General features: G+C 35.9%; 1 protein-coding gene across 6 annotated transcripts in view; it reads right to left on the reverse strand.

Moving 5' to 3' along the window:
* WDR7 (WD repeat domain 7) overlaps positions 1-23,875 on the reverse strand; it is a 383,698-nt gene that overhangs the window by 210,317 nt on the left and 149,506 nt on the right. For all 6 annotated transcript variants that reach the window (XM_082853270.1, XM_082853266.1, XM_082853267.1 and 3 more), the window contains one exon: positions 8,838-8,951. In XM_082853270.1, the coding sequence (XP_082709396.1) occupies positions 8,838-8,951 (114 nt within the window). The remainder of the gene's footprint in view (positions 1-8,837; positions 8,952-23,875) is intronic.

Raw genomic sequence — 23,875 nt, forward strand, 5'->3', positions numbered from 1 at the left:
TTCATCCTGAAGGTTATTCACTCCCATGGAGGGCTTTTATTTTTTAACAGCTACAACATTCTTATCCAACTAAATATTTCTTCTTTGTTCCTACTGAGTCTAAGTTTATCAAAAAATATATACACTATTAAATCCAAAAACCAAACCTTAAGTCTTTATGATCTAATGTTGTGGACATGTTAGTGTAACTATGTATGTGGTTTTACACAAACATAAAATAATCCTAATTTTATCTAGAAAATATGTAAAATTATCTTCCTATACTAATTATCCATGTTAATTTTTAAGAAAACAGCATGTCTTTTCTACACATTTTGAATATTTCCTTGTACTATGTTAAAAATTAAACTCTATGAAAAATTAAAATAGAACTTTCTATATCACACAAAGAGAAAACGACATGCCATAATGAATATATTTGTTTCTTTTTGTTCTTATATGATTTTTTAAATGATCTGGTTTTGATAATTACTTCCATTTAAGAGCACAAGGTCTAGAGGCAGATGGCCTGGATTCAAATCCTGACTCTGCCATTTCCTATCTGTGGCCTTTATGTGGAAAGTTATTCTATGCCTCATTTCCCTCTCTTGTAAAACAGGAGCAATAATGAGGACAATTACAGTGAGCTGTGAGGATTAAAAAGAGCCTAGCCTGATACTTATTAGGTACTTAGTAAATACTAATGAGCTGTTGTGATAGCTATTAAGTTCCTGATTTTTAAATATGTTATTTTAGAACAGTTTTCTAAGATGGTATCAATTACTGTTTACCTGACCAATCCCTTGCCTAAGTAGTATATGCAGTCAATACACACACATTAAAAAAAATGAAAGTGCTATTATTAGAAAATATCATTATAAAAGATTTGGTGCCAATGTAACAGCTATCTGAAGTAATGTATGTTATAGCACTTCCGATTCTTTATGATATTTAATTCATTTAAATGAATTAAATGACCAAGACCTTTTTGGTCAAAATACATTGATATTAAGCAGATTTTCCATCTATAAGAGTCTAAAAATTGTTTTAAAGTGAAACTGAAGATTCTAATGGTACTTATTAGCCATGTTTTTGTCCTTGTTCTTGCCTCTTCCTTTTGTGCTTTTCTGCAGGCCAGTAACCCCAGGCCAAGCTTTTAAACATAAGCTTAAACACAATAAATCTGGGCATGTTAACTTGCAATTTTCAATGGACAATAAAAAGCAAGTTTTCGTAGTGCTAAATGACTGACTGCAGACACCTGGGGGAATGGCACAAAAACACTACGTGCACCATCACACAACAGGATTCCACACTCTCATTCTTTAGTGGCGTGTGGTTAAATGTCAGGCCTCCTGGAAAAACTCTGTATTTCTCCCCCTCCTGTGAGCATCTCCCCACTTCCCCATCTCTCCCCTACTCCCATACAAGCCACCTTGCTTCTCCAGCGGTGGCGTCCCAAGCCCCAGAGGGATCTCTTGGATAATAGGTACTCTGGTACCTCTAGTTCCAGAAAAAACACAAGAGATTTTTGTTTTCATTGACACAGCTGAGCCTAGAAATGAGGTGGCACAGCTCCCAGGGCAACGGGAGAGACACACCCAGAGGGAAAAGTGTGCCTCAAGAGACAACTCAGACCACTGTTTATAAGCACACTGCCACTGTCTGGTCAGTGCAGGCCACAAAAAGGGAACTCTCTGAGAGTCCTAAGAGTCTGTTTCTCTGCTTATGCTCCTAAATCTTCTCCAAATCTCATTTTCACAAAGTCAAGAGACAGTTTATCCAGAAATAAGCCTATATTCCTTCACTGACCTGTTACAAACACTTTTTGCGCCATTGAATACCCACTAAGGAAAAGTGGGGAGGTTAGGGAGATACATATATATATATTGCATAAGAATAGTAAATATATATAAATAAATAAATATATAGTATATAAGGAATGCTCTTTTTTTTTTTTTTTTTTTTTTTTTTTTGGCGGTACGCGGGCCTCTCACTGTTGTGGCCTCTCCCGTTGCGGAGCACAGGCTCCGGATGCGCAGGCTCAGCGGCCATGGCTCACGGGCCCAGCCGCTCCGCGGCATGTGGGATCTTCCCGGACCGGGGCACGAACCCGCGTCCCCTGCATCGGCAGGCGGACCCTCAACCACTGCGCCACCAGGGAAGCCCAGGAATGCTCTTTGAAATGAGTGATCATATGGCTTCACTAATTCAATCACTCATTCAATAAATTTACTGAGAGGATGCTATGGACCAGGGCACTGTTTTAGTGCTAGAAATATACAGAGGTAAAAGTCATATGCACACACGTGACTCACAGAGGATAAGTAAACGGTCACTTAACAGTGTTACAGAGTGCAACAGCAGAAATGCATACAACGAACTGGGAGATCTTACATAAGGGGGTCCAGGAAGGCTTCGGGAAGATGGTGACACTTACGCTGGCTTTGAAGAGAACTCTCAGAACTTCACCTCACATGTGAGAGAACTGAGAGCATAGCAGCCAGATGGAGGGGCACAGACAAAGTAAGGGTCATGAAACAGCAGGGTACTCTGGAGAAACTAAGTTCAGTTGCTACAGCAGCCATTGAAGCTAGAGCCAGGGGTCAGGTATTCGAAGAGCCCTAGATACCTCCTAAGGTGTTTGGGTTTTGTGCTATAATTAATGGGAAACCATTAAGCAGCAGTTAATGAGGGTGAAAGGTGATGGGCTTCTGAAACTCTCAGAGTAATGAAAGGCATGAACTGGAAGGGGAGGGAATGGAGACAGCAAGATGTTTACCGGAGAATATAATAATAATCCAAAGTAGAAAAAATTAAAGTCTGGGCGTAGGTATTCTCTGTGGAAATGGAGAAGGGGAAAATCATTGGGAGATATTTAAGAGGTATAGTTTACAGGAACTGGTACCAATTACCAGTGGACCCTGTTGGAAAGTAAGAAAGCCAGGATTATTCCTTGGTTTCTGGTTTGGGGTGTTAGGCAGTTGATGGTACCCTCAGTGATGCCTTTTATGAGATATAAATATAAAAGGAGATGAGTTTTAGAAATAAATATGAGCTCACTTTGGACTTGGTATTTAGGTATCTATGGGGCATTTGGGCAGGAGGACATATTAATCTGACACTCAGAACACAAGCCTAGGCTGGAGATACAGATTTGATAGTCTTTAACATGGATGTGGTAGTTAAAACCAAAGAAAAGGGAAAGTCAGTCACCCAGAGTGGAAAATATGAAAAGAGAAAATGAATGACAAAAAGCCATACTTTGGGCTGTATTTTAATATTCCTGTCAACTCTCAAATACCATATTTAGAAATATTCTACTTAACATCCTATCAACGTATAACTAAAACTGAGTATTAAACACTAAACAGCAAAAATATTTTAATTTAAATTTTCTTCTCCCAGATTAAAAACAATGTATACAAAGGTAAATTACTTGAAGACATATTTCAGAAAACTATGAAATTCACACTTATTTTTCTTAAAAAAGAAAAGTGCATGGTAAGTAAACCACAGCACTAGTCGTTTATAATTACCCCAAATCTTAATAACAGTAAACCCATATTGGTAGCTAACATTCTGAAGTCAATCACAAGAGTAGCGGTAACAGTTTAAAACAAACGATTTAAAATTCACATAGATCTGTACTGTTTTTAGACTGTCAGTTATAAATTAAAGAATGAGAAAGGGAAATGGTGCAATGCAGAAAGTCTTACTCTAGTTCACGAATTATAAGGCCTCTGCCTCTCTGCTAAGAAAGTGCTTCTGATTTCTGAATATATAATGCCCTAAATTTTGTTCCTTAGAGCTTATCTTTAACAGGATGAATTCCTATCTTTCAGTCAAAACAAATGTATAAGCATTTTATGAACAGAGCCTCAGTAAATGGTAAAATTAATCAATCAATATTTAGTCTCAGACAAGACGTGCTTTTCAGCTCTAACTTAATATACTAGAAATGTTGACTCTGCTGTGTGAATCTATGTTAAGGTGTCAGTTTTATATTGGTGACTTCAAAAAGCCAGACAGAACAATACAAATTTCATTTTACCTGTATGTAATAACTGTTTAGTAATGAACAGTAACTGTATTTATGGTCTTAACATGATAGCAGTCCTAAATAATTCAAAGAACAAATTTTAAAAGAACATTTAAAGAACAAATACGTGCTGATTTTCCCCCTTAAGGGAGATAATCTCTTGCTCTAAATTTAGAATAACAAGTTTGCCTTCTAGACAATAATATAGCCGGCAAATATCAGGCTTATGCTCGCTATTGTAAGCAATAAAGGTGGATGGTGACATCATCTCCCATTTCAAAAGAAAGTGAAAAGATGCCAAACTTCAATGAGTTGGAGACTATGAGGCAGTGCAGGGTGGTGCTCAAGCCTACACATCAGCTCTGGAGTCAGGCAGGACTCATTTTCAGTCCCATGAACATGACCTCCCCTGAGCTTGTTTCCTCATCTCTGTATCTGGACAAATACACTTGAACACACTTCAAAGAAACGTTGTTAGTGTCAAGAATAAAGTGGTTGGTACAAAGTAAGTTAACAATTGATACTGCTTTCAAGTTCTCTTACTTTTCTCTATTTTTTCTTTTTCCATAGCATTTCTCATCTTTTTTTATAAATTAAATTTAAATGCTACAAAAAATACAACAAATATCGAGTCAACACACCCATCCAAATACATGTATCATCGTTGCATTTGTTGTGAGCAGTTGAATCTGTCCACTGTGCTGCTGATCTAGTATCAAGTTGTCTCTTATTGACAATGTCAGTGGCTCCTGACTATCACTGTTATATGGTCAGTTTGTGTCCTTGCCATATTGAACAAGGGGTAGGACACTATAGTATGACCCACAGGAGAATACAGTGACTTTCTTAAAGGGGTCCATACAGCTTTGTGAGTGAAACCCTTCCCAAATTCTTTTTAACCTGATATTAAGGGAAGATGTTTTAAAATGCCACATTTAGGGGATGTATAGCTTCATCCTCACACAGAATGCCATCCTTTACCTCAATGAAAACTGCATAAAGATAATTAACAAACTCACCTAAAAGGTCTACCTTAAAAAAACAGACAATGATTTATCTAAAATTTTTTCTATGTCTATCAGTTTTTAGTGAGATTTACTCCATTAACATAATTATCACCTCTTCATATTGTAATGAAAATAACATGTTATTTACAAATACTGACTATATATCTACATAAACATTTAAACTGCAATACCAAAAATAAAAGTACACATACAAAAGCAAATGCACAGGTATAGAATAATATTCTTGTGACTCTAAAATGATAAATAATCTAGAAACAATCTTAACGCCGTTCTTTTTACTTTCAAGAAAACACTACTATTGTTGTTAAAATAGATTTTAAATATACAGAGTATTGCAAAACCTGAAACAATTCCCTTGGAGGAGGGAGTATATTTCCCATGCATACTATACAATATTTTTAAAAATGAGGAATAGGTTTTAATATCTTTCCTACATAAAACAGTATTAATCTGTGAAAGTGGCTAATAAGGCTTTGATATGTAATTTAAGACATTTGGTTAAAGGAAAGAATCTGATAAACCTTAGGCTGGAATGCTAAGCACAACCGAGGGTGTGTGTTGACCAAGGCACACTGGCATTACTTTGTAGAGCCGATCAATAGATACTAGCTTTCAAAAGAGAGATTTAGAAAGAAGCTGCAGCATATTTTTTAAATGACAGGCTGAAGGTTTAAATTGTCTCAATCAAGACTCAATTTTTCTTCCCAGTTTTTCCAGCTGTCCTCTTCCAGTTAAGACTCTTCATTTCAAATAAATTTAATTAGTTCCAATTGATCATCGCCAACACTTACACAGCTTTATCCATGCTTCTTTACTTTTATACAGCAAACACAAAGACTGCTCAGATCCAAGTGTCATTAAGACAATATTCATACCTCATTTGCTCTTACTCAAAAGAAAAATTTCAAATATGAAATTCTGCCTATACAAAAGCACTAAATTATACTTCATATTTTAATTGCTATCTTGGTCAGCTGTTGAATTCAGTTAATTGAAGAATTAAGCTCCAGATTACTACAAAAATAAAATTAATACAACTATGTATACTAGCCTAGCTACAGCATTCAAATAAGAATTCATTCAAAATACAAGCAAATATCTGTCATGTTATAATTTCTATTTGGTTTTTTTTGTTGTTGTTGTTTTGTAGTACGTGGGCCTCTCACTGTTGTGGCCTCTCCCGTTGCGGAGCACACGCTCTGGACACGCAGGCTCAGCGGCCATGGCTCACGGGCCCAGCTGCTCCGTGGCATGTGGGATCCTCCCGGACCAGGGCACAAACCCGTGTCCCCTGCATCGGCAGGCGGACTCTCAACCACTGCGCCACCAGGGAAGCCCGATTTCTATTTGTTTTGAGGTGATATTATTAGAGGAATTCCTTTTAAACAGCCAGGGGAAAAATCAGATTTTTCAAAGTGAATGGCTAAATTGGCCAGTTTTCCCTTTTGTAGTATCTCTTGTGCTCTACAATGCTGGTTATCCCAAAATAAGATTATTTTGCTTGAAACAGGTTTCTCTCAATGCACCTACCATATTTTTCATAATGCAATTTATATAGGATTCTAGTCAATAAAAAGAAATATGGTTTTCTTCTAAACCCTCACAGAAATCTATACCACATCTTAATCAAGCCACACAATCTAAAGGTAGCCTGAACGATCTACGGGCGGCAGCATGCTCGCTGCTCTGACAACACGTTAAGGGAGCCTTTGGCGTCATTTAAATTCTTTGGCTATTGAGCATTCTTGCTTCTAGTCCTCATGGCATGAAATGAGTAAATCAACTGATAAAAGCCATACATCACATACATTTAACTGAACACTTACAGATTAAAATATAGTTTATGTAGCATTTATTCATTTATTATTATTTTTTTTTTTTGCAGTACGCGGGCCTCTCACTGTTGCGGCCTCTCCCGTTGCGGAGCACAGGCTCCGGATGCCCAGTTTACGTAGCATTAACTGACTCTCCAAACTAGATTTTTCATTTTTTCTTGATTTTTTAACAATAAAATAAGCACACAGTCATATGCTATAATGCTGTCTCGTGACTTCGGCACAGCATAATTCAAAATTTCAAGGTACTGATTTAATAATACTTACTTGAGAGCTCAAAAATTCAGCTTTTATTCTGGAATGCAAATTGAGCTATTCTACTACTGCAAAGGCAACTTCTTTCTATTATTTAAACCACGACTTTTTTTTTTTTTTTTTTTTTTTGCGGTACACGGGCCTCTCACTGTTGTGGCCTCTCCCATTGAGGAGCACAGGCTCCGGACGCGCAGGCTCCGCGGCCATGGCTCACGGGCCCAGCCACTCCGCGGCATGTGGGATCTTCCCGGACCGGGGCACGAACCCGTGTCCCCTGCATCGGCAGGCGGACTCTCAACCACTGCACCACCAGGGAAGCCCTAAACCACGACTTTTTATAGACAAGAAAACCTTTAAAATTTAGAGGGAATAACAAAACATATCTATAGCATTATTTTTAAAAAAGCAGTGAAAACTGAATAAAGCAAGAAATAGTTTTTAAAAATCTTTAAATGAAATAATTTCCTCTAGTAGCTGCTGAAACAAGTTCCATAATTGTGCAGTACAAATGACTTTCAGCAAAGTTGGAAGTTTGCAAAATAATTTATATTTAAGGTGGATGATTTTTTTTTAATCAATGAATTGATACATTAAAAAGTAAAAGCAACCACCATCATCTCATTTTTGCAGAAAACCGGATGCTCCTCAATGTAGTCAACTACTTATTTGCAGCAGTGGCACAAGTCTATAGGTTTTTAAATATAGGCTTTGTAAATTTTCAAGGGAGATCATAAAGCTCCCTCAACTTCTTCCCAGTGAAAGAAATTTAAGGGCAGTCAGGTGAGAACCTGCTACAGAGAGCTTTAAAAGGAAAAAGGGAGAGGAAAAAAAATACAACTTCCCTTTGTTTTGTTTTTTTTTTTCTCCCTTTAATTATTGTTAAAAATTTTACTGATATTTACTGGGCATGCTTCTTTTCAAATTATTGATTATATTAAGTTAATGCTTCTTGCTTCACAATAGTTGTAGATCTATATGGTCAGATTTTACATTTTAACCATACGCACCAAAAATAAGAGTTTATCATTCTTAATACCAATAAAAATATTTATACTAGGTTGTTTTTATCCTCCGTTCATTGAAAGAAATTGAGCTGAATGCATTTGGAGATCCAGTAATTGAAACTGCTTTAAGCCTATAAAAAGATAGGCTGAACATACGCAGTGTACGGCTTTCATAAATTTTACATTATGCCTGATCAGGTGATAAATAATATAGATAAGAATGTTGAATACCCAAACAATGTAAGTAATTTGAAAAAGCAGCATTCATTTCTATAGTATAGGTACAAAGAGTATCTGTAAGTTTCCTCATGTAGCCTGTGTTGCATAAATTGCTATTACAACTTTGATATTTTCAGTTTACCCTACTATAATTGCAAAACTTTTCATAACACAATAAGTGTATTCCTCTACATGTTCCAAGGCTTTAGTAATGATCCTAGCCTCTGAATTAGAAGGTTCTCAGAAAATCAAATGCACATCTAGCAGGTTCACTGTTACAGCAACAATGAGCAAACCTGGACCAAATAAACAGTCTGCTTCTTTCTACTTCAATATCAAAAAGGGCACTAAAGGGTATCAAAAACTAAACACTCCATCAGTGCAAGTTTCCATCCTTTCCATCAACATATTTAACCCCACTGTAAACGACCTAAAAGCATTTTCCAATACTGGACGTTAAAGATATCATGGTTACCAGTGGTGATGTCATCATCCACAAGGTCGTGCTCTTCCTCTTGGACTTTGGCTTCTGGCCCTGAGGCATCAGGAGCAGTGGTAATAGTCTGCATGGCTTCTGCTGAGACCCCAGCTAAAACAAATGGGAAGCACAAGGGTTAGTTTTTAAAAACTAAAAGAAAGGTGGGGCTTCCCTGGTGGCACAGTGGTTGAGAATCCTCCTGCCAATGCAGGGAACATAGGTTCGAGCCCTGGTCCAGGAAGATCCCACATGCCGCGGAGCAACAAAGCCCATGCGCCACAACTACTGAGCCTGCACTCTAGAGCCGGCGAGCCACAACTGCTGAAGCCCATGCGCCTGGAGCCTGTGCTCTGCAACAGTAGCCACAGCAATGAGAAGCCCCGTGCACCGCAGAGAAGAGTAGCCCCTGCTCACTGCAGCTAGAGAAAGCCCCCTCGCAGCAATGAAGACCCAACGCAGCCAAAAATAAATAAATAAAATAAATAAATTTATTAAAAAAAAAAAGAAAGGTGGACCAAAACTCTTAAAGCGTTTTAATTGACTTACTGGGTGCAAATGCAATATGTTAAAAAAAATACAATATATTCACCAAAATTAGGGAGAGACAGAAATTAATGAACAAAATATTCATGTGTGTTCTATTGCTTTATATATATATATGTGTGTGTGTGTGTGTGTATATATATATATATATATATGTACATGGATGCAAACTATACTGACTTTTAACTAAGATCTGGGAACAGAAAAATGATGAAGTAAATTACAGTTTTACTTGATTCCTTTCAATGTTTTTGCTACAGTTACTTTAGCAAATTTAGACATAATTATGCTAAAAAGACGGAGAAAAAAACCTAGAGTGAAGGACTATTTTAAAAGTTTACTTCTCTTTAATATTAGTTTGCTTATAATTTGGGGGTTGGGAAGACGGATGATGACAAAAGAGGGATTTGTGTTCTGATTCTGTGTAAAAGACCTGAAATGCATTGCCCCAAGAGCATAATATCTCTGTCTCTGAAGGAATTAGATATGAGGTCAGATAATTATGGAACTGAAAGAACCTAACTGAAAGCAGACAGGTGAACTAGACCAGGGCACCAAAAACTTCCATTCTGTAAAACACCTGAGAATCTGAAAGTTCATACAAAGGTCTTTTCCTTACTTACCTAGTTTCCCATCTTTGATGATACATAGGTTCCCCCCCTCCACTATCTGAAAGTAGAGCACTGCTGTGAAACCTTTTGTAAGCCAGAATGATATAGAGCAAAGAAGCAATCACCTTAGGACACATCTTCCTAACAAATGCACAGAATTCAAGACAAAGCACAGATGCTCACAGACACAGTTCAAACCAACGGCAGCTTGATGCTGAGATGCTGAGCTAGTTCCCAGGGAAGGAGCTTGGTGGTGCCGCTCTAAGCCGCTCTTGGTGTGCCTGGCTCTGTGACAGCTCACTGCTAGACAAACGCTGAGTGCTATTATTGCCTTTTGTCTTTTTTCATAAAAGCGAAAATCCTCTTGAGCTATCTTTCAATCAGCAAAAACAGGTACTGACGACAATCTTTCATAAAAGTGAAGGGTTGTAAAGCAAACTTTCAAAAAGAGGAGAATGCCTATATTTTGTTGTCAATTTGCATCTAATTAGGCAATGGATAGGAGGGGGTGTCCAATATTTTACACATGGTTACCAAGAGGTATTGCTCAATCATGGTATATAAAAATGTCACCCACTGGAACTTACTTCAGGAGTTGAACATTTTAATCAAATCTTCTTAATAAGTACTTCGATAACTGCACATATAAAATCCAACACAATATTTTTAAAACCAGAAGCTACAAATATTCCAGGATTTCTTTTCTTCCAAGATGCATTAACTGAATTTCTATATGAAATTCAACCTTGCTGCCTCAGGTTTATGAAAGGCACCAAGAGGAAGAATCTTAGTCATTAACCACCATGAATGATCCAGAAGTAGACCTACCAGTAGGCAGTTCCAAGGCCTAACAGTTTAAATTTGGAGAGGAGAACGTCATTTTAGTGCAACCACTTTATTCAGTATTGCTCCAACAAAAGAATGAACAGTGCTAAATGAATGGTCCCCAATAACAAAAAATGACAAAGGCCATCCCTTTACAGCATCACTTTTGTTGTTAGGTTTTCAAGATAAAATTTTAAAATAAAGGGGAATTACTAGAAAAATAATATTATGTTAATTATTTGATTAAAGATGGTTATCAGTAAAATAATCACAAAGAAGAGATAAGAAGGTAAACGCCACATTTCTACAGACTTACTGCTTAAGCACAACATCAAAGATCGTTGTTTCAGATTATTAAACCAAAATATAAATCTCTGAAATCTTTCAGTCTCATTCCATGCTTAACAGTTGATAATTTTGAAAATGATCAGAGAAACAGGGAAATGATATTAAGGAACAGTTTAGATGGCAACAATCATTTATTATTAGTATTTTCCTTTCCTGTAACATTAATGGATTCCATGAAAATAAAGCTAGTATTTATGTGTAACAAGTTTATAAATCCATTTAAATTTATCTCATTTAATCAGAGAGGTCAAGTACGTGCTTGGCATAACACAGTTACTAAATTCAAGAACCAGTATTGATGTGTAGATCTTCCGATTTCAACCCCAATATCCTTCTACCAGTAAGTCCTCCCAGGGACTGAGTTGCTCAGGGCAGGATAGGAGGCATGACAGAATATCACAGCACAAGCATGAGAAGTCATGGAATCACATGATATTGAGTATAATTACTGTGAAGTCCTCCATGGTGTTCTTGGGCTATACTAGACAACTGTTCAACTGAGGGCATTCAGTATTTTGGAACAGAGCTTAAGAAGCAAACGTGGATATCTCAAAGTAACCAAGGTTGAAAGACCAAGAAGTATCTATGCTGAAACTGGTTCTTTGATCGATGCTTTCCAAAACAAAGTAAGGGTTATAAAATCCTATATATCTTGGCAGAAAAAAAGAAAATAGAGTTGATCATTGAACAATGCAGGGGTTAGGGGCACCAAACCTCTGTGTAGTCAAAAATCTGGGTGTAACTTATAGCTGGCCCTCCATATCCATGGATACAACCAACCACAGATCATGTAGTACTGTAGTATTTACTACTGAAAACAATCCACATATAAGTGAACCCACTCAGTTCAAACCCATGTTGTTCAAGGGCCAACTGTACAAACAACAAAAAAAATAAAACTACAAATCAATATCTCTCATGAATATAGTCTCAAAAATTCTTGACAAAATATAAGTATTACATTGATTTTTGAATCAGTGTAACACGATCCTTACATTAATTCAAAAAATCAATCAATGTAAACCAAAATATTAAGAGGTTAAAGAAGAAAAAAAATCATATGAACATGTTAATAACTTGATAAAATTTGACACCAATTCATGATTTAAAAAAACCCTCAGAAAAATACAAATAGAAGAGAGAGAGGAACTTGTTCAAGTTAATAAAAGCACCTACTAAAAGTCTGCAGCTAACATTATACTTAACAGTGCAAGGCTGAATGCTTTCCTCCTGTGATCAAGAATGAGGTAAAGATGTCCACAATGCCACTCTTATTTAACATATATACAATGGAATATTACTCAGCCATAAAAAGAAACAAAATTGAGTTATTTGTAGTGAGGTGGATGGACCTAGAGTCTGTCATACAGAGTGAAGTCAGTCAGAAAGAGAAAAACAAATACCATATGCTAACACATATATATGGAATCTAAAAAAAAAAAATCGTTCTGATGAACCTAGGGGCAGGACAGGAAAAAAGACACAGACGTAGAGAATGGACTTGAGGACACAGGGAGGGGGAAGAGGAAGCTGGGACGAAGTAAGAGTGTGGCATTGACATACATACACTACCAAATGTAAAATAGATAGCTAGTGGGAAGCAGCTGCATAGCACAGGGAGATCAGCTCAATGCTCTGTGACCACCTAGAGGGGTGGGATAGGGAGGGTGGAAGGGAGGTGCAAGAGGGAGGGGATATGGGGATATATGTATACATATAGCACTTCATTATACAGCAGAAACTAACACAACATTGTAAAGCAATTATACTCCAATAAAGATGTAAAAACAAAACAAAACAAAACAAAAACCCCCCACAGCATTCGAAATTTCTAGCCAGTGCAATAAAGCAAGAAAAGAAAACACATACAGTTTGGAATGGATGAGGTAATCCTACTCAATGAAAAAATAACTCTCTATGTGGAAAATCTAAATGAATCTACGAAAAATAAGCGAACTAATACGTGAGTACAGCAAGGCTGCAAAATACAAGAAAAAAATTCTTTATTATATTTCTATATGTTAACAATGAATACGTGGACACCTAAACTTAAAAGAAAAATACTAGTAACGCTGGTTCAAAAAAGACTGAAATACTGTAAAAAAAAGACTGAAAAGATGTAAATACAAAAAAAAAATAGATGAAACCTACAAAACACTGACAAAACATCGAAGGTATAAATAAATGAAATGGAGAGACATACCATGTTCATAGGTTGAAAGATTCTACATAGTAATGATGTCAATTTTCTGTATACAGGTTTAATGTAATTCCTATCAAAATCCCAGCACGATTTTTTGTACATACAGCCAAATATTTCTAAAATTATATAGAAAGACAAAGGAACTAGAATAGCTAAAAGAATTTTTGAAAAAAAAATAAGGTAGGAAAAATCAGCCAGCCCCATTCAAGACTTATCATTTAAAGTTATTAAAACTATTTGGTTTTAGGTTAAGCGAACAGAATGGAAAACCAGAAAAAGACAAACACAAATATGTCCAATGTTATTTGACAGAGGTGCAAAAAGCAAATCAATGGAGGAAAGATAGCCTTTTCAACAAATGGGCTGCTACAACTGGATATCCACACACAAAAAGTATGAACTTTGAACTACGGCTCACACCTTATTTAAAAATCGACTCAAAATGAATCATGGACTTAAATGTAGAACATAAAACTATAAAACTTAAAAAAAAAAATAGTAGGAGAAAATCTTTGGTACCTGAGGCCAGACTTGACACCAAAAGCACAATCCATAAAAGGAAAAACTGGTAAAGTGGACTTCACTAAAATTAAGAACTTTTGCTCTATAAATGACCCTATTATAAGGTTAAAAAGACAAGCCACAGACTTAAGAGAAAAGATTCACAAATCACATACCCATCAAGTGACTAGTACCTAGACTATATAAAGCACTCTCAGCACTCTACAGTAAACAGTCTGGTGGTTCCTCAAAAGGTTAATAAGCATAGAGTTATCCTGTGACCCAGCAATTCCACTGCCAGGGATGAAAACATATGTCCACACAAAGACTTGTACAGGAATGTTCACAGCAGCATTACCCATAAAAGCCAGAGTGTATAAACAATCTGAATGTCCAAAGACTGATGAATAAATGTATAAATATATCACAATTTACTGATGAATAGATAACTGTGATAAAGTCATACAATGGGATATTAATCAGCAATACAAGGAGATGAAGCACTAAGTAAAAGAAACCAGCCACAAAAGAGCACATGTTGCATGACTCCATCTAGTTATACTAATGAGTCTATAGGTTCTTTTTGGTGTAATGAAAATGTTCTGAAATTGATGGTGGTGATAGCTGCACAACTCAGAATATGCTAAAAGCCACTGGATTGTACCGTTTTAAGTGTGAATTTAATGGCATATGAATTATATCTCAAAGAAGCAGTTTTTACAAAGTTTGGGGCTTCCCTGGTGGTGCAGTGTTTGAGAGTCCGCCTGCCCATGCAGGGGACACGGGTTCGTGCCCCGGTCCGGGAAGATCCCACATGCCGCGGAGCGGCTGGGCCCGTGAGCCATGGCCGCTGAGCCTGCGCGTCCGGAGCCTGTGCTCCGCAATGGGAGAGGCCACAACACTGAGAGGCCCGCGTTCTGCAAAAAAAAAAAAAAAGTTTGCTTTTCTACCATTCCAGATCAACCAAGAAATCCATACGGCTTCTGTGTACTCTTTTGGTATCATTTCTGCCGTGTAGCTGAAGAAGACAGGGAGACAAGGGCCACATAGAACACTTATGCAATAAGAAAACAAATTCACCCGGAATGTTTTTCTTGTGTCAGGAAGGAGTAATGTTCCCTTTTTAATTTAAAAAACTAAACTATATTCTTGATTTTGACCATATTTGTAACTCATTCTGTTAGTTCTTATAGTCAAATTCTCTGGGTTATTTTGTTTACAAATCAATACAAAAAGATTGATTTGGTTACTTCAAAATTCTCTATATTTCCATTTTTAAGGATCAGCTAAAATATCTTAACTTGAAGTCTAACTGGGCATTGTCATGATAACAAAATACCTAAGATTCCAACCTTTGTTGGAAGATATAAAGGTAAGAGATACTGAGAATGGAAAGGCCAAATTACTACAATCAAATACAAATGGCACAGATCATTTAAAGCTGATTTTAATAAGTTTGTTTTAAGGAAATGATAGAAGATTTCCTTTTGAACTTTTGGACCATAAAGTTATGGTAAAAGATGAGCAAAACCCATTATTTAACCCTTCTAAGCATGGTAATCATTACCTGCCAAAAAAAAAAGAAATATTTTTTTAAATTCCCAGCCATAACCTCCATATTTCTAATCTCCACAGTTTTTAGTTACATGCTACATTACTATCTTATAATAGGCAGACATAATAGACAGCAGACATTCTGCATAAGGCAAAACTATAGGATACAAATCAAATCAGTGATTGCCAGAGGCTAGGGGTGTGATAGGAAGGCTGACTACAAAATGGTCTAAGCAACTATTTTAGAATAACGAAAATAATCTATATTTTAATCCTGGGAGTAGAAATATGACTATCTACATTTGTTAAAAATTCACAGAACTGTACACTAAAAAGAGTGAATTTTACTACATATAAATTATACTCAATAAACCTAACTTAAAAAAAAAAGATACAATAGAAGGTACTACATCACTGTCACTAAAAAGAATTGAGGTTATGCCACAATACAATGCTATTTGCAATGAAACACAATGACCAGAAAAAAAATGTATCACTTTCTTCCTGGTATTAAAAAACTAAACTTTTTTGAAACATAAAAGTCACCTCATCACTCTCCACTATCAGTAAGATGACGAAATATTCCTGAGAAATATTAGGACACCGACATGGAGGCTTCAGTTTCTTGCATATTGATAATCAAGATTATAAGCACTGTCAATTAAATATATGGTAGTTCTTTGCTATTTTCTTATGTACTTGATGTAAGTGATCTTATCTGTCAAACTGTGCCATAAAATCTAAGACATTCATTTTCTGAATATCCACAAAATACTTGGCAGTAAAGAACATCTCATAAAGATTCAATAAATACATCGCGAATAGAACTCAATACCTTCAATCCCATGACACAAATTATGCTATTTAAATATACTATAAAATAATAGTGATTCAATAAATACATCGTGAATAGAACTCAACACCTTCAATCCCACGACACAAATTATGCTATTTAAATATACTATAAAATAATAGTAAGTGTGCTTTGGTGAAAGACATACAATAAAAAGGTGCAACAAAGAGATACAATAAAAAAAGATACAAAGAAGTCATGGGAAAATGTGAGGTACTTAAAAAACCAAATCCAGATTCACGAAATAAAAAAAATGAACACACATTATGCAGACAATAGGTATAAATGGGTTCTATGCTGTGAATCAGAAGGAGACCAAGGAAAAAATGGAATGGAGGAGAAAACTGTTATCAGTAAGTTTGGACACAGCAGAGAAAGGAAGGAGGCTTGGCCGTGGCAGCAGCAGAAGTAAGAAACAGAGGACAGGGAAGAGTATGATGAGATCTTCACGCCATGTAGATTTCTAAATACTCAGACCACTATTCATTGTGAGAGATGTATATAGACAACTGTCCCATTTGTATGCAATTTTTTTAATCACCTTAGAAAAACATTTTTTAATGTAAATACGGAAATACAGGTTTCAAAATCAATGAGATGAAACTGCACTTGCCTCTTCCCATCTGTAAAATCAGGTCCATTAGTATAAGATTTATCTTTCAAAAGCTTGTAAATTATTGGGTTTCCGTTGTTATGGAAAAATCCCAAGGAAATTCTTGGTCAACCCAATACCTTTATAAACATTTTTTTCCTATTGGCTAATAATATCTGAGTAATGATTAATAATGTGAACTCAGAAGACTTCAGGGTCACGTGATTAACTTAACAATCAAAGACTAAATACTAAATTTTAATAGAACAACATTTAAAACACAGCACTTTAACCAGTACTGCAATATAAAACCATTTAAATTCATTACTATTTTATTGGCGATTAGAGGGAAGTGTTAAACAATATTCCTAGGACTCAGAAAGAAAAATGTATACCAGAATATTTACAAATATTAACAAACGTTATATTTCTGATTCCCATTAAAATATAGATTTCCACTGAGATTGAAAAATGGATCTAAAAGAATAGCAGGTATTTTTATTTCATCAGCTTTTCCCAACTGTGGTTTTCCAGTGGTCCAATTAAAGTACATGAGGCAAGAATCTGATACACACATTTACTCTGAATAAAGTAAAATTTCACAATAAGGAAGGGAGGGGGTGCATATCTAGAATTTATTTTCAGGCAGCAGGCTTGAATTTATTGGAAGCAGATCTCCTCATTGACTGACCACATCGCTCCGCATTCCCCGCAATCCTTATGACAGACAGACGGTCTGCCTCGCATTAATTCACTTCACACCACGTCTATCGATCCGCAGCCAGTTCCCTAGTCTCTCTGCACACATTGCCTGTCTGGCTGCCTACATCCACATCAGCACATACACACAAAGGCCAGAGAAAGATAACCTTTTGCTTTCCATTAAAGACACAGTGTCCACTTTTCCTTCCCCAATAACATCAAAAATATAAAATATAACATTATAGATGTCTCAGAGAAAAGCCTTCCTATAAGAAATGGCGAAGGTATTTATCCCTAAATCTAAATAGAGATCATTTCAATTTATCAGAAACAAGTTAGTTTAATAAAGGCCACAGAGCAATTAGAGAAATGAAAAATATAGTTAAAAATAAAGAAAATGTCTTCAAGCCTGAATACAAATATAATAGTCATTTGGTAACATAAGTTTTGATAGTTATTTTTAATGGGATGAAATACATTTTTCCTAGTTAGCACTTTCTTTTTTTTTTTTTTAAGAAAACTGCTCTCACATGAAATGCAATTATAAACAATTCTGAAAGCAACAGAGGAAACACACTTACTGAAAAATACACAAGGAACAGAAAACATAATTAGGAAGTATACTATAGCAATAGAATATTAATGTAAGGGGATAAAGCTTTATTATTCCTCTTTCCCAACAAGAACCTGAAACACATCCAAGGTAAAAATTACACCTAATGCTTTTAATTCATTGCATGTACTTTTTCAAAGATTTCTGTTTGATTTGCAGGCTATGAGCTGACTCAACAGCAATTTTGGTTTCAGAAGACACAATAAAACGAAGATTTATTGTTCAACCTACAACATGTTGAGAAACAAAGGCAAATCTGTCTTGACACACAACTGTACTGAAGCATAAACTTAAAATAATGACCTCTGGCTGACTGAGAAACCCAAAGTATATATCTCAAAACTGGGTAAAGTATATCCTCCTGGATAAGAAAGTACCTTTGAAACCATTTATGGCTTTTGTTGTTGTTGCTAGGATTACCCAGACAGAGGTTATACCACCACGCGGTAACAAAAAAGAGCACTAAATAAATCAGCATGTTGTTCTTTATCATCACATTAACTTGCTTTAGAAATCAAAGAAAGGTAAACTGATAAAAGCTGCTAAAGCTAAGGACAGCTTTGAAATAGGGAGTGAAGATTTGGGCCTGAAAGATGGGAGGGATCTGAATAAGAAAGAGGCTGGCACTGCCAATCTGAGTAAAGCAAAGCCACAAATATGAAGAAAATGGGTAACCGTGCCAAGTTCCCTCATTCTCTTCAACACCCAGGCTACTACATACCAAGCCCGTGCCAGGAACTAGCCATACCAGGTGACACAAAGTGAAGGAGACACCCTTACCTCCCAAGAAGCTCACATGTGAGGTGAGGCCATTGGGACTCATTAGCAAAATATAAGCATGAGTAATAATTTGATTTGTGTTTTAGAAAGATCGCTCCTGAAACCACATGAAGAATGATGTGGAAGGACTCAAAAACAGACATAGCAACAAGGCCAGTGCAAAACTTTCTACTTTCTAAAGTAGCAGACCTTACTTCTTGGAGCTCTTACAAGTGCCCTAGAAGTGCCAGGAGGAAAACGGAGCCTCCAAAGTCCCCAGCTTTACCTTTTCATCTGTGGGAGTGTGTGCGCAAGCACAGTGTATGCAAGTTTTCATTTGAAGAAAGGACACCATTTTGTTTCAAATGTTTGAAAACCAATGATCTAGATTTTTTAAAAAAATAAAGATGGTATAAATGGGGAGAAAATCAAGAGGTTTTTTTGGGTGGGGGGCATTGAACGTAGGGAAGGACAAGGAGGGAAGAGTCTTCGACTTTTTTTTGGAATGATGGTTGTACTAGGTAAAGGGGATAAAAATGAAAAGGGGAAAACTCAAGGACTTTAGAGAAACGTAGAGCTTTGTGGAAAACATAGATTTTTTAAGTGAAAACACAGTGGGCATCTGAAGAAAAATCAATTAAGTCTGCTTGGGATGGGGCGAGGAAGAGAGCACATGCCAGAAAGCAGCTCATGGAGAGGGGGCATTTGAGCTGCATCTTAAAGTATATATGAGAATTTACCACGGAATGACAAAAAGTGAAAAAAAATTCAAGGAAGACAGGACAATATGCTAAAGGATCCTGACGTAGCTACAGAAGTGGGTAGCGAAAGCATACGAGGTGTGTGGAGAGGCAAAAATGAGGCTAAAAGGTCAGTTAAGGTGAGAGCCCTAAAGGCAATGAGAAACAGGGTGCTAACAGAAAATATGAAGCAGGAAGGGAATGTGTTTTATTCTTTAAGGCTCCAGCATGGTACATGGAGAGAACAGGTCAACAGGTGGTAAATATAACCACAAGACTGCCAGGGTTGGTGGCCGTGCAATGACAGTAAACAAGAACTTTAAGACTTGAGATTTTAGGACAAGTAAGGGTAACCCTATAACTTCTCTTTCTCATTGTCAGCGCAGTCCAGAAATTTAGTTTGTATAGAGCCAGAAGAAGCTGTTTGAAGTCAATTATGAAGGCAGAGAGTTTGATCTATACTTGTAGACAGTCCCAAAAAGGCAACCAGTGAAAAGTAATAACTTCTGGCAACTCAGCCAAGCTGCCTTGTATCCTCGTATGCAACTCAATGAAAACAAGACATGAGAAAGTGGTACATTAGCTATTAAATTCAATAATGGATACAAGTGGTATAGCTTAGTATAGCACCTGGGATATAATAAGTGCTCAATAAACAGCTTTATTAATATCATTAATACTATTACCATTGCTTTTATTATTACTAATTTTGGCTTATTTTATTAAATTATGTTTTTCTCTAGAAGTACTTACTACCTTCAACATTCGACCTTTTTTTCTATTTCATGAACTCATTTAGTTGTCTTTTTTTAAACTTTTATTAAGCGCTGCTTCACTCCTTTTAGAATTACATTGGCAGACACCTTAGGACATCTGTTTATATATAAGCCACTTGCAGTCAAAAACAGAATATTTACATTTCAAAGAACAAATTTATCTTATGATTACTTCTGTTATTGCCAATCCTACACACATAAGTAGGAAAGCTTTTGACCCCTTAATCTCTTAACACACAATGAATAATTGATTTGAAAATAAAGACACAGGACTCATTTTAATACTATCCTAGTAGATGACACATTTAATTCGTAGCAATATTCTGAAGTAAGATCACACAAAAGGCATTTGTGATACGCCAATAATTTCTCACAGTATTAACTTAGATAAATATTGTGATATGCTCTGACTTCATTATTGAGAATATTAAGTTCTTCTACAGATAACAAGAAAAACATTTGGATGGATGAAACCCATTAAGAAGTGATAAGTATAGATAGTAAATAAACAAGGGCTTGTGAGACTAGAGGCAAAACTCCTTAAGCTGTTTTAAGTATGGATAGTAAGTTAACATATGGTAGAAGATATGCTATATGTTAAAAAGGATGAAACAAGCAAGAATGCTACTTATAAACAAACAAATGGAAAAACCAAGTCATAATATAAATGGAAAGCTGTAACACTTCTGGAAGTAAACATCTGCGTGACTTTGGGCTTGCCAATGAGTTTTTAGATGACTAAAAGCGTGAGTCATGAAAGATATAACTGATAAATTGGACTTTATCAAAATTTAAAACTTTTGTTCTATAAATGATGCTGTTAAGAAAATGAAGACAAGCCAAAGACTGAAGAAAAATATTTGAAAAGATTACATATCTATTAAAGGACCTGTATATACGAAGAACTCTAAAGACCCAACGATAAGAAAACAAGCAACCTAAAAGAAAAAGAAACTTGGACAAAAGACCTAAACAGACGTTTCGCCAAAGAGGATATATGGATTGCAAATAATCATGTGAAAACAAGCTCAACATCACTAGTCATTAGGGAAATGCAAATTAAAATCACAATGAGACATCACTACGCATGTCTTAGAATGACCAAAATTTTCAAAAAACATTTTTAATTAAAAAAAAAAAAGGCCTGACTATATCATGCTGGTAAGGATGCAGACCAACAGGAAATACCATTCACTGCTGGCAGGAACGTAAAATTTTGCAGCTACTTTGGAAAACAGTTTGGCAGTTTTTTTTTTATAATTACACTCACATTTACCAAATGACCGAGCAATTCCACAATGAAGATCCCGCGTGCTGCAACTAAGACCCAACGCAGCCAAAAATAAAAAATAAATAAATTTTTAAAAAGTAAAAAAATTTTTTAAATAAATGTAAATAAATAAAAGGTCTATTCCTCAGTTAAGTGCCTGCTAAGAGCTTGGTACTGGGTCATTTGGGAACAAAAAATAAGGTCCTGGACCTTAGCCCGAAGGACATCAAAATGCAGTGCTTACTACATATATTTATTTTTATGAAGACTGTGTTACTTCGTTATCATAATGACACACAAATCATGTCTCAAACTGTAATTATATATTCATTCATGGAATATAAAGAAAGAAGTAAAATGCTAGACCTCAAAGAAAACTAAGTAAGCAGGCGCATGAAATATGTTTACTTCAGCCTGGAAACATGATAAAATGGCATCAAACTGCTGAAGATATAAACATCCCTGCACTGGAATGAGTAGAACGCCTCTAGAGATGCACATCATTATTCTACTACATTACACTGATTAAATCTCACAATTTATTTTAAAGACTATTCATATCTAGCCAATGATTTAGAGGAGGATGGAAAGTTGAATTAACTAAGAGCACCAATCATTGCCTCTGGCAGAGCTTTTAAAGAATTAACTTGCAAACAAAGTTATAAAAAGAATGAAAAATGAGTCAGATGAGTACTAAGATAGCAAAGAAACTACAATGTACGGAGAATATAAACTTTCGTTATTTAATTAATTCCACCAAAAACAAAATTTTAAATATGTTTTAAAATTAAGCAGCCACTCTGAGATTACAAATCACATTTTTTTCCCCTAGTCTGGCAGCAGGCGGTGGGTGCTGGGGGGTGGGAAAGAACCAGGAAAGGAATTACAGAATCACTAAAAAAAAAAAAAAACCAAAAAACAAAAAACTATCATTAAAGAAGCTTGAGAAGATTAACAAAGTAGATCAACCACTCTTGCAGAGAATGCCGACAATACAAAACTGTGCTTTCAAAAGGCTGAATGAATGATTCCGATCCACCTGGTGTCACGAGAATCCAGGAAATCTAATTCTGCAGCCACTCCGCCCTCACCACTAATTTCGCCTGGAAGGTTCCACAGCACATCGTTAAAATATGTTTAATTCTTTCAGCATAAACAGGTATATATCCACAGGTTACCAGGCAGGTTCACACATTCTTTTCAAATGCTCCTTACTTACAATAATAACTGTGATGAAAATAAAATAGAGGCCAATATATAAAAATATAAAATGTTTGGTATGTACCAAGCACTTTTCTAAGAAGTGCTTTATATATTAATGCTTCATTAAATGTTATATGAAACATATGTACAACTATATTATAAATACCTGCACGTTTTCAGCTCTTTTATGACTTCCACAGCACCTAAAAATAGTGCCAGCAATACTGTAATAAGTTTTTGAGTATTTGTAATGAGTATTAAAAAAATCACAGTTCTGATGAATAAAGAAGTAGAACCAAAATATTTGACAAAAACAACACAAATATGTGACCTCAATTAAATTTAATTAAGATATTGTCATTCTGTTCCCTTTATCCTTCTTATTTACTTACGCTGCATAAAAAGAAATTCTCAATTTATATAAAATTAAAATGACTTCATAGAGTTCAAACTGCTCCAACCTTTTAAGTTTTAATACTGCCTTCTAAATACATTCTTTGACATTAGCCCCTGTCATTTCCACATACTGTGATTATCTTCCAGCTGTTGACACGTCATTGCCCTTGGCTACACTGGCCATTCCCACAGTTGTAAACTCTCTCTATAATAGCTCTTACCACCCTGTTTTATTGCTCATTTGGTTACCTGCCTTCCTAAAAGAGACAATAAGCTCCATGAAGACAGGGACCATGACCACCTCGTGTGTCATTATATTCCCCAGGGCCCACAGCTATGTTTAGCACTGAATAAATAGCTACTGAATGAGGAAGGGAACGAAAGAGGGAGAAAAGATAAAAAATAGGCTGTGATATATAGACTGAGGAGGACATTTACTTCCAGTTGTTTTTTAATCTTTTATCATTTAAATATGCAGAGCGTTCATAAAGGAAGTTTTAGCATATGCCCTATGTATGGTATCTATTTTATATACTCTTATTAAGA

The sequence above is a fragment of the Leucopleurus acutus genome, assembly GCF_964270905.1.
Source record: "Leucopleurus acutus genome assembly, chromosome: 13".
In the NCBI taxonomy this organism is placed as follows: Eukaryota; Metazoa; Chordata; class Mammalia; order Artiodactyla; family Delphinidae; genus Leucopleurus; species Leucopleurus acutus.